This window comes from Nylanderia fulva, unplaced genomic scaffold (genome assembly GCF_048542155.1).
Source record: "Nylanderia fulva isolate GAGA-0341 unplaced genomic scaffold, ASM4854215v1 Scaffold11, whole genome shotgun sequence".
NCBI classification, from domain to species: Eukaryota; Metazoa; Arthropoda; class Insecta; order Hymenoptera; family Formicidae; genus Nylanderia; species Nylanderia fulva.
In genome coordinates this window covers 6,030,742-6,048,615 of record NW_028189302.1, presented here as the reverse complement: position 1 = coordinate 6,048,615, position 17,874 = coordinate 6,030,742, and the positions used below count along the sequence as shown (strand labels likewise).

At 39.2% G+C, this 17,874-nt stretch overlaps 1 protein-coding gene across 1 annotated transcript in view; it reads left to right on the top strand.

Moving 5' to 3' along the window:
* Window positions 1-1,545: 1,545 nt before the first annotated feature.
* Window positions 1,546-17,874, top strand: part of LOC114943684 (uncharacterized) — a 58,876-nt gene continuing 42,547 nt past the window's right edge. Inside the window, 1 exon segment of the mRNA XM_085487749.1 lies at window positions 1,546-2,027. Within this exon segment, the coding sequence (XP_085343875.1) occupies window positions 1,937-2,027 (91 nt within the window). The 5' untranslated portion in view covers window positions 1,546-1,936.

Sequence of the window (17,874 nt, the reverse complement as noted above, 5' to 3'; positions counted from 1 at the left end):
TTTCAACAGCCACTTTGTATTATATGTGTTATAAACAGTGCGGCGTGTCTCAATATTTCTTCCTTTGATATATAGCATCTTATGCAAATCGAAAAGAAGATAAATGTAATCGGAGAAAAAATTATTTTCTCGTTCTTTTCCCTCTTCATCGTTCTTCAGTTTCTTTCAAGCTAGATCCATGTCACGGCTCGCGAATCAAGAAATCAAACATATACATATACATCACACACATATCCTAATTTTATTCAATTTCTCATTCCATACGACGTATACGTCATGGTTGTTTACAGGAAAGATTTTTTCAGAAACTCTAACATACGAGGAGAGGAAAAGACGGACGAACAATAATTTCTCTGGAAGAATCTCGGCGGTGGAATTCGAAAATCACTTATTAAGTCAGTCGGCCAGCACCGACACGAATACTTGAGGAGACGGGGCCTTCTCGACCCGGAGAGAGAAAGAGAGAGGAAGAGAGAAGAGCGTTCTCCACGATCACGCAGCATCCCTCACCGTGGCTGGCGAATGTAGGTCCTCGCGGGTCGGCACCTATAATGCGAACCTCCTACCTTCGATCGCAGCCGCTCTTCGAAAACAGCTTCCCCTCTTCTTTTAACCCCACCAACCTTTGAAGTTCATTGAGAGCACGATAACAGGTGTCCCGCATACCAGGCAATAAGTATACTCGTAAGAATAGCGTCCTAGTGTTATATGTTTTTTCAGTAGGACACCGGTCATGAATATGTAGATTTGATTTTCGAAGCGAGGACCAATCGCGCGTTCGTATTCCACGACAGAATTTTGCAAGAATACAAATATTGAGACACACCGCACCTGTATTGATAATACATATAATATAGAGTGGTTGTTGAGAGTACGATGAATAGATGCAACTTCGATTGAATTTCAATTGGTTTAATAAAATATATCTTGTCGTTTGATTGAGCGCATTCACATAAGAAGATTGCTATTTTTCGCCCTGGTATAAACTCATCCGTCAACCTGCGGTTTTTCGCAACAGTTCGCGCTACATCTGCCTAATGCAGCTGCGACAGTTAGCGGATGCACCGACTCGTCGGTCGAGCCATACAAGGCCAAGACGAGAAATATACCGGACCTTTCTTGACCTACCAGAGGATTTAGTCTGTAATTTTTTTTTCTAATAATTTACAAAATGTATGGTAGACGTTTCTGCACGTATGCTTGACAATATTGCTTCTACAACACTGTCAAATTGTCATTACAGCGTAATAGGGATTAGAGGGTTCCGCGAAGTTCCACCACAAATGGATGACATAAACCAGACCCGGGCTGGCCAAAGAGTCGGTCTAGGAAGCTCTCCGATGCACCGCATATCTCGGTACCGAGAGCGTTCAGAAGACGAAGAAGAAGAAGCGGGAAAAAGGAGTCGAGAGGGTAGGGAGAGAATGGCGAAGAGGGGTCCTATCCGCTTCGCCTCTGGCCTCTCTCTCTTGATACACCTTTCTCCGGTTCCCCAACACCCGGCGGCGGGCCTTGATTCCCCTTCAGTCCTCACCGGGACACAGACAAAGTTACGCACCCGGAGAAAGGTCAATCGGTCGGCTGCTCCGTCGCGCGGAGCTCTCGTACATTTTTTCCCATTCGATAATCAGGTGTAATTTTCACATTGTCGTTTAACGATCGATACCACGTGGAGTTTATCAGTCTCTCTCTTCTTAATCCATTTTTTTATTCATTTTTTTTCGTGACGTTCTTTGCCAATTTTGAATATTTCTTTCGGGGAGCGCGCTACTGTCGAAGACCGCGAAGGGTGATCGCGAGGTGCTTGACAGAACTGTCGCCCATGTAACGGACAAGTTAGCACCGATACTCGCGGGATTGGTTCACGTGAGAGTGCACGTCTTTTCTTCCTAACTTTGAGCTAATTCAAAGTGCCACTTCGAGGGACTCCGAACAGATGGGCGACGACATGTGGAGGCTTTGGTTTACGAAATTGCTTTTGCTAGTGACGCTCTTGCTGACTATTACGGTTCAAACACGATCAGAGGGTGAGTTTTCCAATAGAGCATACGGATGTATATATATATATATTTATAGGAAAGAAAGAACGGTATAAAATAATATATATAAAATGAATTTCGTAGCATGTATTCATTAGCATGTCATGTGTGAACGACCGTTTTATTAAAGCAATAAATAATTCTACTCATCGCAAAATAACGTTGCATCGCGTGTTTTTATTGGGATTCGCATAGCCTCGATTCAACATGGACTTTAATTTATTCATTACACCCGTTGACGTATAACTAACGATCAACGACGGCTAGACAGTGAATCTACTCCACTCGTCAACACGGAAACGGCGCGCGTGCACGTGATAATTTCTTTTGTAACACCTGTTCTTCCGCGTTCACCTCGAGATAATGCGGCGTTTTCCATTAACAGGACATCTACCCGTATACACTTGTGTAACGCTAGGCTCGGCAGAAACGAGCCGACGCGTAACCAGTTCTCTTTCCGTGCAATTAAAAATGTGCGCGAAGTAACGAATGCAAAATTAAGAAGCCGATCCGCAGAACGTCGAATGAATGAATGAAGCACATAAAAGAAAATTTGCCAGATATATAGATAAAAGGAAGCTCCAAAAGAGAGAAAAATTATGATGATGTTGTGTCTACGAGAGCACTTTGCGTTATTATACGATATTTCTCATTATGTAAAAATACAAATTTAACGACTCGAATAATTCGTATCGCAGATGTTATCAATTACAATTTTAATTAACCGTAAGAGATCACCGGTGCTCGCGCAAATTTACGGAAACGCATTGAAAGCATCACTTACGCTTTATGTGTTATAAACCGCATAACGGTTTGCGCGGGTTATGGTGCTCAGTGGCGTGTACCTTATACAAGTATCCGAGCTCGTTCGATATTGCCGATCTAGTATCAGTGATCTAGACACAGGACCTACCTACGTTTCTCCAGCTGTGTCACCGAAAAACCCCGTTACTGTGCAAACATTTTGCAGTCTGTGCTTGCGCGATCGTCAACGATCGGTATATAATCTCTTTCCCTTTCCACGAATATAGCAGCTTTAAGCTGTTATAAAACGTTCTTCTCATTAACGGCTTGATAATATGCCGCTAATGAGAAGAATAAATCTCATTCTCGGTTAAATGATATTTACATGGGATGATATATCGAAAATGCTATTATTATATTTGTTTACGTATTAATCACGTGTATGGCATATTTGTTAACTGTAAAATATAATTAAAAAAGTAAATAAGTCTTTTTAATACAGCAATACTGGAAACTGATTTTATAAGCTATCGGACGAGCGCAGCTTCATTAATTTTTGAATGAAATCAGCTTTAAAGTATTTTTGTCGATGATGCGCGCGAATGTTCGCAAAGTTTCATCCACAAGATTAGCCGGTGACACGAACGATCGTAGGTGCTCTTGAGATCGAAGGAACAGGGTGCATTATCCTAAGCATTTTATCGGTGACGGTTGGCCTTGCAGATATTAGTTCTGCGAACGACTCTCACATTCACTCCTATGAAATAGGAGAGATCGGGAGACGTCGTTACCAAGGATCTCTTCTAACGAGTCTCTCAATTCTGATCGCGAGAGTCGTTCGCGGTACTCTTGAATATAGAACGTGATCCCGCGTAATAAATCTGCATAGAGAACTTGAAGACTTTAAGGATTTAGTGGATAGAAGAGAGATTGCGAATGATTTTCTTGTTGAAAGCACAAATAATTTTTTCCATTTTTTATAGTTAATAATGACTTCTAGCAACGATCCTTGAGAATATTGTTAAAAAAACTCTTACTATTAATACTGTTAAAAGACTCTTATTCTATTTCCATTATTTTATTTACGACATTCAAAGAATGAAATTTTGTTTCTCGATGAAACTTTTTTCTTACGTGCAATTTTTTACATCAGGGAATTTTCTCGCGATAATTGATGTCTTTTATGGGGAAATTTCTCGCAAGAAAATGTGACGTTGAAGCAAACAGATAGTAATAAGATTTATAGCGCAATACGGGTGGCGAAGAGAACGGACGCTCGTTTGTAAATAATTTTTCATCGACCAAATCACTTGGGGAGGCGTACAACGAAATATACGACAAAATTTATGACTAGAGGCAAATCATTAATTATCGTCGAGTAACAAATAAATAAATTTCTGCTTGATTATTCCAGTATTTTCCTTTTGCAATCTTTTGCAATCCTATATTTTTTATAATTCTATTTCTATTTAATATGTTCAAATTAAATATCGCCGCGCTAAAATTGTAAGTTTTACGCGAAGGGAAAGTGTCACGACAAAATAACAAAGTATCTCATTGGAAAGTTATTACGAGTGCTAAGAACGATTCTGTATTGTATTGCCTTTTTATCACCCTTGAAAAAAACTTAGAATACAATCGTCAAAAGAAAAGATCGAACATACATATTACATATATCTAAATCATAACTTTTATTTCACATTCAGAATTTCTATCTATTTAACTTGTTTATTTTCACTAAAAATATTTTGACAATGTGAGTGCTTTTTTAATCTTATTGACAATTTAAAAAAATTACACTTGTACAATTTTAAGGTCCAATAAATTCGAGACATACAAAATGTTAGTGCAAAACATTTTGTCAACTTATAAACTTTTTAAATTTTCATTTATCCTCCTGAAAAGTTTTTTGCTATCATGTACCCATATCTCCTTTCGATAGAAAAACGCACTTTCTCCGTTCGATAGAAAAACGAACAGCATCCCCACTACAATATTGGCGCGTGCAAAAGCCTTATAGCACTTGGAATCGTTTTGCGCAATCATCGACGATGCCATGTAAGGGATGAATTCTTTCTATCGTTTTCATTTCATTTGCAGCGTGCTGTAATGACGCTATATATAGAGGCCGATGTATATATATATATATAGTCTCTCACTAAATATATTTCACTTGAATTGCGAATTCTTTGAATTTCTCTTTCACTTTTTGAATTAATTTTCCTTAATTTAATTAAAATTTTTAATGTCAAAGAAGATCCTCATTTGTTACAACTTTTCAATTTTCAATATAATCGTGTGACAAAGTTAGAATTAGAATCCTATTAAAATAATATTTATTTAAAATTAATTGAAAAATATATATTAAATATAATTTGCATATAAATATGTTTTTATCATTTATTTATAGATTAATTTTTAAAAAGTCATCTGCATTCGATTGTTTATAACAAACTATGGATGTTTTGACTAAAGGAATCTACCAAAGAATTCATGATTCAAAGCAAGTGTATCAGCGAAGGACCCTGCGACAATGCCCTTAACAACGACGGACGTTCTTATGTATCCGTCTAATACCGGTTTAGTCAGTCAAAGTTACGGTTTCTACCTCCATGCAAAGTTGCGAGACGACTAGATTAGCCGCAAAACTTGCTAAGAGAAGATCCATAATAAAAAATAAAAAATAAAATACACTTTTCTACGCGAAAACACTGAAAAATCTGTATACAATAGTTACTCTGCGAGAGCAGAATAAGAAAAGAAAGAGAATGACAGCTCATCAGCTGTTACTTGTCAAATTACATTGCCGATATATCATACTTGTCAAACACGGAAAAAATATTAACTAACACAGCTAAATCTTAGATATTCCAGCTAATATTTTTTATGAAGAGTAAAACAATTCATTAATTTAATATCGCTTATCATGTCGTGATTATTTTTGTCGCTCTCCAGAAGATTAATCGTCTTCGAAAGAAAATCGAGCGCGTGATGCGAGGAGATGTAATCACTTCATTCTTTACAGTCGTTACAATTTCAAATCGCGCAAACTAGCAGAAATAAGAGAGGCGCGGAAGCGCTCGTAACTGTACGAGTTACGAGCACTGCCAGTTAACGTAACGATCGCGCATTCATTTTTTGTGGCTCGTGCGCCGTTTTTATCAGGAAGTACGAATCTCTCTCTCGCACACGGCATAGGAAGTCGCGCGAAAATACGTGGCTCTTCGCGGTTCTTCGACCGCTCCCGCTTTATTAATATTATATCCACGAGGGGAAAAAATGTGCCAAGGTGGGTCTCGATTCACGAAAGTGGACAACATATGTACGGGCACAAGTCTCCGCAACCGTCCGAGAGCTCCGGGCGATGAAAGTTTGCATTCCCTCGAGTATCGAGACTTCGTCTCGGGACCTAATTTCACGAGATTCATCCGCGCGCAATAAGTCGTGAGAAAAACTCATGGCGTATCTCTCTTTTTTTTCCTCGAGAGGCTATTTTCGCTTCGGCCCAATAAAACTCTCCCCTTTCAATAGTGAAACAATCGAGATTATTATCCGCGATTTAATTAATCGATAGGTTTATCTATAGTCTGACTTAATTAATAAATCATGTATCTCTATATTTATCTAAGAATTTCTTTCTCTTTCTCTCTTTCCAGCTAAGTAAAATACATGATAAATTATAAATCATAACCCGATAATCGCTCGATGATAATCTGAATACTGTGAAGAAGAAGGAATATTTACGTCATAGATCGTGTCGCGTGTGAACTGTATCGTGGAATAGTATTCGTACTTGAGAATAGAGTGTCCCATTGCTACGGAATGCATTAATGATAAATCGGTCTTAACGGATCGCAAATACGTGCCTTGAGTTCGAGCTCAGAGCATCGACGTAGGCGAATTGATGTAGTACGTGGGGGAGTTCGATCAGCGTTTGCATTGGTTTCATTTGCTCCGGCCTACATTTTTGCATAATCTTATGTAACTGTGTTGAGGAACTTCCTAACGGACTACGTAGATTACGTGACATTACTAACAATTTTATTTCCTGGCGCTTTGTAATACGTCAACAGTACACATATCTGTACATCCTTTTTGCATCCTTCCGTTGCAGCTATACTTAACATATCATTACATTACATAATGCCATTATTTTCTGTATATTTTAATTTTATTTAGGTGTAATTACTCCCGCAAAAATTTCGGAATCGCAAAACTAGTTTCGTGAAAGCTTTGTAAACCATATAGACCTCTTACGTGTTTTGCTTGAAAATATCATGCCGTGGCCTCAAACATGAACGATTCATCAATTTCACCGTGAATTTTAATTCGCCGCAACCTTCGAAGTATTACGACTTTAAAAGTCATCACCACTTTTACATGATCGATTAGATTGGCCAATTATTAATTCTCTGTGTTTGTTTTTTTTTTTTAAATTACACGTCACGAATTCCAGATAGCTATGACGCCATTACAGTTTTATTGCTCAAGTATTTCTTCGTGCGGGCATCGAAATTAATATCTTTCCGGCAATAAACAGAATAGCTTCTCTCAATTCAAGCATGACACAACACGCATTACAGGTCGCACATGCGAACGTTACATGCACAAGGCGAAAAATGTAAATGAAGCACGACGAGGTTTTCCGTTAGTCGAGGTAGCAGGTTCGCAAAGTGCGTTCGAATCGACAGCAATTTCTATATTTATGCTCCAGCCAGCCAAGGTCTTCTGGTCTCGAGAAAAGAATCCTCTCCTTCTTCCCCTACAATAATGCGCGCGAATGAGTTTCTCAGTGTTATCAAGCTGGTGCTAGTTTTCTCAAGTTCCAATCTCGTCGACGAGATACAATCCGTGGGATTCCCAAGGGTTCTACGACTCTTTTATTCGCCCGCAAACTGCCGTTCCATGAACGAAACGCAGATACCGCCGATAAAGCTACCATCGGATCAGAAAATATCTTCGCCGAAAGAGCTTGAACTTGCTTTCACATCTGAATAGCTAAGAAATAAATTATATATTGACAAGAAAACATTTATATTAAATATTTATATCTCCGACATTTAGTAGTCCACCTCATATCATTACATCCAGGGTGTCTAGCAGACTCAATGAAAAAAATTTCCTGATTTTTTCAGATTTTCCAAGACCAGAAATTAATTTTTTCCCTGACTTTTTAGTATTATTTTTTCCAAACATATAATTTACATATATCTATATGATAAATCAATTAAATGTTAAATCATCAAATCCTTGAGATATCTTTGTCAACAATGAAAAGGTTCGAAAGTTAAAACAAAAATTTAACTCAATTATACAATCTGCATTATGTACGATAATCGAAACAAACATGTCACTATAAACTATTTAAATAATCACCTTTTTGATTTATATTATTTTTTAGTTTTGCCTCTATCAAACACACTGAAATACAATAACACGACGATGAAAGTATAAATTAACGAACACGCTGTAGATGAATCGATTTTTAACAACACAGAAAATTAGCGTGTTGGGAGTTTATATTAATTTAATAAAAAATTTCAATATATATATTGAGACAAATGCAGAATAATGTGAAAAATCCAGAAAATTTCCTGACAATTCCAAATTTATAAAAGACACCCTGTTATCGTTCCTGCGGAATATATCATTGATGAAGCTGTCGGGAAGAGAGACTTGGAATATTTATTAGAGACCTTCCGGAAGAGAAATACAGAAAATATTTGGTTCGACATTCAGATCGACATTCTGAAGTCTGTGACAGTTAGGCGCGCTGAACGGTTGAAACATTTCATTTCGCGAAGAAAATTGCATTCCCCGGTTGATCGCGCCAAACCGATCGCGGTCCGGCATTCTACCATTATCCGCGCGATTGCATCCGCATATACGCAATACCGTTGCTCCGTGGCATTATTGTGGCAATCGTCTTCCTCGGCGCTTCTCCTCACAAGGGGTTCAATCGAGACAAACGAGCTCCGGGTGTCCTTCGGCAGGACAACATCTACCGTTTTACCGTTGTTGCAACGTCATTTTCGCTTCCACTTTATCGGTATTTTCATTAACATATGTCTCCGATTTCTGCACCTTCGCTGATTATATTGCGTTTCTTTTCTCTCCGCTATGTGTCCGTGATCAACGTCAAAGCGCCGATCACAGCCAATCATACTCGCGCGTCGTCCTCATCGTCGTAGGATTACTTTCAGAGATGGCCAGATATAGAAGATTCTCTAGCTCCTTCCTGGAATGGACGACGTCAACGAGGACGTTTTCATTATTATGCGCGAAGAAACTTGTCTTGCGCGACAAGTCTATTCGCTATCATCAGCACACAAGTGAGCTTTAATGATACAAGCCTTGACAAATCTAAGGTGAATCTTTCCGCTCTGTCTATCGTTGATTAAAATCCATGGTTATTAACGTCGCTCATTGCAGGAACTGCATATAGCTAATGGTATTTTTACATAATGCGAAAGTAAGGCGGTAATAAATACCTTCGCTGCTTCAAGTAGCTCGTAAAACAACTTTGTAATTGTAATTCATGTCCTTCCATTCGTCGATTACAGAGATAGAGAGAGAGACTGCGGAGACGTGGATGAAAATAATTTCACTGTTTTGCATTAATCAGACGGATATGCTTACGGAACATTCCTCCGGGTAATCTTAACGGTATGGATCTCCGTGCTCGCCCGCGTTCTGTATGTTTTCGAAAATCCTTCTCGCGTAATTTATTCTTCCGCTTAACGATGCAACGCAGATAAGCATCAACCTTCGCGATTATTATAATTAGAGGTATAAAAAAAAATTGAGAAATAAAGAGAGGGAGAGAGAAAGATAAGCCAGGGTCTCTCGCAGCTGTAAAAAGGTAAAAGTGTGCAATCTGGTCGGAATGCGGAATAGCAAAACAAAGTCGAACTCTCCGGAAGATTTAACTCGTGCCACGGATCGGTAACAGGCGCGATCGTGCGCACATTTCGCATCCGGTTGCGAACGTATCGCCGCACCGTCTCGACGACGTTACAAATTATTTGCCGCATCCTGCTGAGTTTATTAACTTCTCGTAGCCGCCGGCTTATTAACTTCTATCGAAATTAAATCGCGGGAGAGAATTGCGAACGAAGCGTATCATTGGACAAGTATCAAGTAGCGCGATAAATCCTATAATTTCGTTTAAACACGAATCGTTTCATTTTCCTCATTTATTTTGCGAGTTCTTGCAAAATATATTTCAATTATATTATTATATTTTAATTATCATATTCTATTATGCACAATCTCATTTTTTTAATATGTTAATACACGTTTATATCGCAAATATATATTTACAGACGAGCTGTAAGCGAACTTTATATAACGTTTGAGAGAGTTAGCGTCGCGGCACGTGCCACCGCGAGCGAATAACTGTAATATCACTGCACTCGTTCACGTGCAGATGGCTAATTAAAACGTACGCACATACGTGTCCGAGTGAGCGCAAAACCAATTAATGCGTGGTCCCGCGACCTGTGTTCTGATGACATAACTGTTCGTCTCCATCTCGGCACACCGCGAGATCATTATACGACGGTGAAGGAATTAGGGCGTTAAATGATGCGGATAATTGCCAACTTTTCGAGAAGAATTCGCTCGAGGTTAATTTCAACATCTCTCGCAGTCGCACCGCTTTTTGTCTTTAATTCCAATCAACTTTTCTTTTTCTTGCGCTTCACTAGGTTCTTGGTAAAAAATACGCTTGTCACGTATATTTTGTGCTACGTCTTTTTATAACACCGAGCGAAATTGAACAAAAGAGCTGCTAAAATATCTAAAAAAAAGTCTATATATCGCTGCTAAAATTCTGATACAACTACTTTATATTAGCGCCGATCAGCTGATTGGGAATAAAAATTTACGTCGCACACAGACGACTTCGTACACACTTGCCGCAGACGATTAACGATTATCACGCTGCTCGAATGGATCGTTTCTCGAAGGGCCAACTCGCAGGAAAGCCTTTAAGCGATACTCGAGCGCAGACAGTTCTATAAATCCATCCTCGCGTATAACATTCGGTTAACGGCGCGAATTCTCGATAATTTAGCCCTGAATGGCTTTAAGTCCGGGACCAGGACGTTATTGTGTGCGACGGAGATACCGGACGGACGTTCGTAATAGCGAAAACGCGCGCACGCGGGCGTGTCCCGGTATGTTACCCGGCATCTCACCTGCCCACACAAACATATATATATATATACACACATGTGCGCATTTTCTGCGTTGCCTTCCTGCTCGGGAGCGCATCGCGCGATGCACGAGAAACGCGCGGAGGCGATGATAATCGTATTGTATTGTCCATTATGGGTCTCTCTCTCCGCGAACGGATAACTTTTACTAACAGCAGGGTTCGCGGTAACGCGCATTGTGTCTTCTTTTTCCTTATGCATACGGTATTGTCGTTGGACGAAAGGAAAAAATTATTCGTCTTGCGGTACCCGCGATGAATACTGAATTATTACGTCGATTATTGGATTTGGCAAATTATGGACAGCCGGGAAATTTACATACTCCACAATCGTTTATGACGTAACAATTTAACCGAGTCTCCCAAGTCTCGCGGATGCGACGCGAGGAAGCGGATGACCTCGCGGAGTCACGGACCGCGTTACTTCCGTCGTTTGTTCGTTCGTCTCTCAAGAATTTTTGCACCGGCAGGTGTGATACTTTTCTCAAAATCTTTTCCCGTAGTATTACGCAATCGCGGAACGCGTCGTTTAAGAACGCGGATGATAAATGAAACTTAACTCTAGGCGCTTGTAAGCTTCCAAGCGATCATCCAGGATTTATTAGCACCGATCAAGTAATCGTTCACGCAATTACGGAAGATAAAGCGCGCCTTTCAACAGAGATTTTTGCGGTTCAAATTATCGCGATTAGCAACAACACAAGCCGTCAGTAATTCTTTCTTGTTTCTGCTTTTAAGAGAATGTCTTATATAATTCTCGTTACTCCATACGGTTTTTTGCGTCATTATAATAAAAGAGAACGAGCAACATTTCATTAGATTAGTGATTAAATCTGAATCTTGTGTTGAGAATGTACTTACAGAATTAAAATTACTTTTTGTTTCGTGCTTATATCCTGTTTATAATTAAAAACTGATGATTCAGTTCCTGGTTATTCTTGTATAATTTTTTAATGATTTGGAAGGATAGAAAAATAATCTGATCAACCATATCGTGAACTGATTATTGCAAGAGGCTGACTTTTTTGTTCAGAATAATTAGCAGTGAGAAATTATTGCGACTTTCACCTTCAAATTACGCACGTATATGAATAGAAAATAAGATTAATTCTTTCCCTCTCACAAGTAAATTTTTATATAAATTTTTTATATATCAGTAGTTAAATATAATTTTTATCTTCTTTACACGTCGTATCTTGTCAACAAATATTGATCGATATTTTTTTAAGTATAAAATAGAAACAAGGGAAGATAGGTTGACAATATTTCATAATTAAAATAAATTATAAAAAACAAACGTAAAATCTGATGAATTAATTTACAAAGAAAAATGAATACAGAATAGAATACGTTAGAGAGTTTTTAACATTTTTCTGCTTTTCAATTCATCCTAGATAGTTGAATAATTGAATCATTATGCACCTGTATCGACGAGTTGAAGTGTAATTTGTATTCCGTACGTCGATTGTACATACATATAGCGTTTGTTGCACGTGAAAACACGTGTTCGTTATAGTAACACAGTGAACCGATCCAGAATCTGGTCCTTGTTCCAGACATCAATTCGATACCGCCAATTCATGCAATAAATTTACGCTAATGACTTACGGTCTCTGGAAAGTAGAACACCGCGATAACTTTTCGTACTGTCTGACCAATCGCTGTGGGTTTCCACTTACATTACACATGAGACAAAAACACGACAATTCCTCGAAATAATTCTGCGGATAATTATAGCTGATATTTTTCTGAAAGCCCGTTATTACCGAAAAATTATAATTTTAACTCAACTGACATTTATACATTTCAGAAAAAACTTGGTGAATTACAAATTATATTATAGCTACGCAATTCGAATTTTTAATTTATATCGATGTCGAACCGACTGTCTCGCGTCATCTCTTCCTTTGATCTCGCGACGTTGCAATTTTGCGGTTTCGCGCGAACGTTACCGTTACAAATGTAACGTGCGTGTAGTACGGCACATATGTACATAAGTCAATCGCGGTAGCGCCGGTTGACATTCCATCTCGTGCCGTTATGTAAACGTCCGTACAAGTCAAAATCTCTCCTCTGCTCCGTGATCTCTCAGCATTTGCAATTACGCAAGTCACCGGAGTCGCGCGCCGGTGACTTTTAGAGCGGCTGCGAAATCCGACCGCGGAAATCATCATCGACCAGACATTTATCCGCATTTTGCTTGCAATTTATAAAATCATTTCACCCCAATAATAAAAAAATGTATGTAACGGCAGAATCGAAATTTCTGCGCGCATCTTTTTCAAGGAATATTTTAATCCATTGCTTATACGGATGATGTAAATGGATGTAACTGGGCGTTATGTCAACGTAGCCTTTTCATTATCATTCTTAATTTATTCGATTACTTCATACAATTTTTATGTAACGCACTTCCATTGAAAACGGAGGAAGGGGAAAGTGTCAGTGTGTCATAATATGTATAAATATCTGAAATTATATAGGCGCATAATATAACATACAAAACGAAAAAAATAAGTTAGTCGAAATAAAAACAAATAAATTCGATTGTTCGCTCCTCGTGCTCGTTTCTAGCAGCCTCCTGTCTGAGAAAAGCGCTGCTCAGAAGAAAACGGAGATGTAAAATTAACCGAGATACGGAGGGATACACACTCTGGGATTAGTGCAAGTCAACGGCCGTCGTGATGTGGGAAAGACACACGTGCTACACAAGTACACACCGAGACACAGCCCGACAGGTTTGTTGCCTCCATCGTCGCGGCACGATTCACGGGAGTAAAAACGGGGCCAAAATGTTAACCACTTTCTAGACCGTCGACGTGTATTATCGAGTCACATACATACGTACGTACGTACAACCATGCCGTATCGTTTCCCACAATGCAATGTGTAATACGAAACACACTCAGTCATGCGCACCCTACTTCTACGCTTAACCTGATTTGCTCATCGCAAAACCGCGATTAATCAACTGGCCACTTTACAACGTAACGTATGAAATTTCTCTCCTTGTAATACTCGCGTTATGTCGATCGTCTTGAAAGCCTCGGTGGTAACATCCGTTACCGCATATCCACGATGTCGGACGATCTAGGTGTACAATGTAACACATCATTTCACTATTATAAGCGATATCGTTCTCCATTCATTGAGCTCGCGATGACGCGAGCGGGAATTAAGGACCGATTGCGTCCGAGACGGTACGTCCTGCTCAGGATATTGCTGGGCGTTAGAAATCGGCCGTTAGAGCATCTGCGCGATAATGGAACCAGTAGTTACCCGTGAGTATCCCACCTCGTATCCTACATTCAGGTAACAGTACAGTCGGGTATACGCCGGTAAGAGATACGGCGGCACCTATACATGCGTGCATATGTGTACGTATATGTGTGTATGCGTGCGCGTGCCTACTTACGTGAAAGAAAAAAAAATAAACTCGGCCACCTCGGGCACCTTCGCGACATGCTTCGCTGACAATTACGAGGAGGGACGAGTAGCGAATAAAATGTAGCGGGTTCCAAATCAAAAAGGCAGGCGACGAGATTGCGACAAGTTTTACAGTCTTATTTATCCGTTTAATTAACGAAATTTGTCGGGAAAAATATTTTGTTCTCGATCGCTCAATTTAAGAGCACCGATTACGAAAATATCTTTGTACACGCGAGAAAATGTTTGCGAGTTGAAGAAAAATCGATTTATTTGTTATTTAGAAAAGGGGACACGTTTTTCTCTCTTCCGTGCCGACTCTGAATTGAGCAAATATTTAAACAAAAAGGTGCCCGTTTTTTTTCCTAAACAAACACGCAAATGCATGCGTCACGGCGAGTGAGCATAAAATTACAATCCATTAGCGTGGAGGTTTACTCGAGCAGTTAAAAACGATAGGCGGGGAATCGAGTGACGGATGTGCCCGCTATATTAAATGCGGGTATGAAATTGCTTACTAGGAAGTTTAATCGGAACCGGTGAAAGCACACAGAGGTGGTGCTGTCTCTTTTTTTTTTTTTTTTTGGAGAGCGAGCGATAGTAGTGCTTTATGCTGTATGATTAAAACACTCGACAAACCTGTCCTGGACCGGGCGTAGGTTTGCTGGTTTTGCACACGTTGGCGGACAAATCAACGACGTCGCTGAATAAACCGATTAATGATCGGCAAAAATCATAAAAAAAAATTTACTCGTGACAGCGAACCAGATACCGAACCGAGTCTTTATTCGACACGCGACAAAAAGTGCATTATTTGCATCAAAGTCGATGACGTTTGATAAGCGTACCGTGTAGTTAAGCTGAGAAACAGGATCACGCGAGGGATATGTCAAGTTAACTTGGAACTCAATACCCTTTTTATAAATCAAGAAGAATGCAAACGAAATAAATATTGAAATAATTACATGTCTTTGTGACAAAATAATTTTGTATAAAAAATTATTTTTATTTAGAAAAACTGACGATTAAGGCTGATTAACTTGTTCCTATCAACGCGTAATCAGCGTTATTCTCGATGATTGAGTTCAGATACAGCATTGGCAAGATTGATGAAATTTTGTCAATCATTTTTCGCGGAAATGCAGGCTCTCGGTCGAGTTCCACGACTGAAAATTGGATCGAATGAAGACGAAGCGCCGGTGAGGAGGTTCCCAAGAGCGGGTCGGCGATTTCGCAAAGCGCGCGAACAAGCGCGATGGGAGAAGGAGGAAAGCAGATAGCATCTAGACCCGTTGCATAAGTATGAAAGTACCTTGTAGCGACTGACTGAGTAAATAATAACGGTTACGTGGCGCGGAGAGGACGTTCTTCTTCACTGAAAACACCGTAATGAGTGAGCCATCTCTCTCTACCTAAGCTGACTTACCGTGGGACCCGCACGCGAAATCAGCACAATTGATCATTATACAATGTGTGTGCTGATTATTGCTGCCCGCGTGGAACAATTATTTCAACGACGCGCGAGAAACGCGGCGCGAATTATTACGACAAACTCAGCACCATTGATACTTTACCGCTATACATACGCATGAAAAATTTTATCAGCGAATTTATAAACTCCGAAAGAAGTTGATTGTCTCCTCGCGCTTGATTTTATTGCCTCAAATTTTATGTAAAACTTTATGCGATCAATTATATATCATTATTTTATTTTATAATGTGAGCCATTACTAAAAGGAAATAATTACATAAACTGTTTTTTAAAATATATATATATATATATATGCATAAAAATATACTCTAAATAATATATGTGATCGCTCGTTATTAGATAAAATTCTACTCTAATGGAAAAAATAAAAACTCCGCTAATGTTACGCATTAAACATAAATTAATTTCTCATTTATTAACGTTAGAGAAATGTCATACGCTTTAATAAGAATTACGAAACACGCTGCTTTCTCCTGAATACCGGCGCGTTCCCGTAATAACGTTCCGTAAAACCTGACTATCATTTCGATCATCATCGTTAAAGCATCAAAACGAACGGCTTTTCCGCGACGAGAGAACGAATTTTCGTAAGAATTTTTTTTTGCAAAAAAAATGCAAGTTGCAATTTTTTTGACTTTTCCTCTCTTTCTTTCTTCAACATATCGACAAAAAAGCCCAGCGAAGCGCAACGAAATACGATGAAGATTCGATAAGATCGCGAGAGATGCTCCGCGAGCCGTGTAAATACAGTTTTACACGCAAACTCACTATAAGATCGCACGCTACGCGTGCACCAGGGGCAAACTCGCAGCTTCTCCCTTTTATTTTCATCATCACTTCCTTTCGTTTTTCTACAAGGCTTTCCCAATACCGTATTATGCTTGTCGCGCCCGCTTTTTCGGGATCGTGGGATCGCTATATATATATATTTCGGGGGCGAAAGCCGACTTTCTTAATCCGTCGCCGCTGAATACGTCTATCAATTAAAAGGTGCGTCCCCCTTTGTTAGATACCACGCCTTTTCATTCTACAGTCGCATTGTTTTAAATTCCATCCGGTGAGCGCGTGTACGTGTGCGTGCGAATATCTAATATCGCGTATTAACGCAATCACCGGAATTATCTAACCCGTCCATTTTCCATCGGACGTGATAAGCATCATTTTAAACTTTCGATTATATCAATTTTAATGGAATCGCATAGAAATTCCTTCGTTAACTGTATCGCTGCTCCTATACTCTACAGGAATTCTAATCTACAATGCACGCACACGCACGCATACACGATGAGTTTCTTTCATCATTTTGATCATGCTAATTTTTTTCTCTATTTATATCTTCGTTTCTGGAAATATATTTAAAATACTTCTCTCTACCTCTTTTTTTTTTGCTGCATTTTTTACTTTATTAAACATCTTTTTAAAAGCCATCTGTGCATTTTAGAAACTTGCTATAACTGTTTATCATACTGGTAACAATTTTAAATACCAAGCCGCTTGAGCAATAACTAAAATTTCCTAGCACATATATCATGACACACAAATTGAAGTTCTTAAATATCTACTTCATGCGTGAGAGAATTCGAACCAAGGAAAAACGTTTTTTTTTTTATAATTTTTTGCGATTATGTGTCCGCAGGCAATGTTCGATCAAGACGATCGACACAGTCACGTTCCCGTGAGCAATCTCATTTTATTCCATGTCACGCGGAGTCTGAATCCGAATTACCGCCAGAGCGAAAGTGATTTATGTCTAATGCATAGTCAATAATATCGATTCGGTATTCCGGTTAAGCACACGTATTATTACCTCGCGAGCGACATAACGCTCACGAATATTACCTTTTTGGAGAACAATAATCCCGCGCGGGTACATTTAACACGTGTGAAGCGCCCATAACGGTGTACGATGATGTAACGTACACTTACTTAAGTATATTAAACCTTTCTTTTCCCCA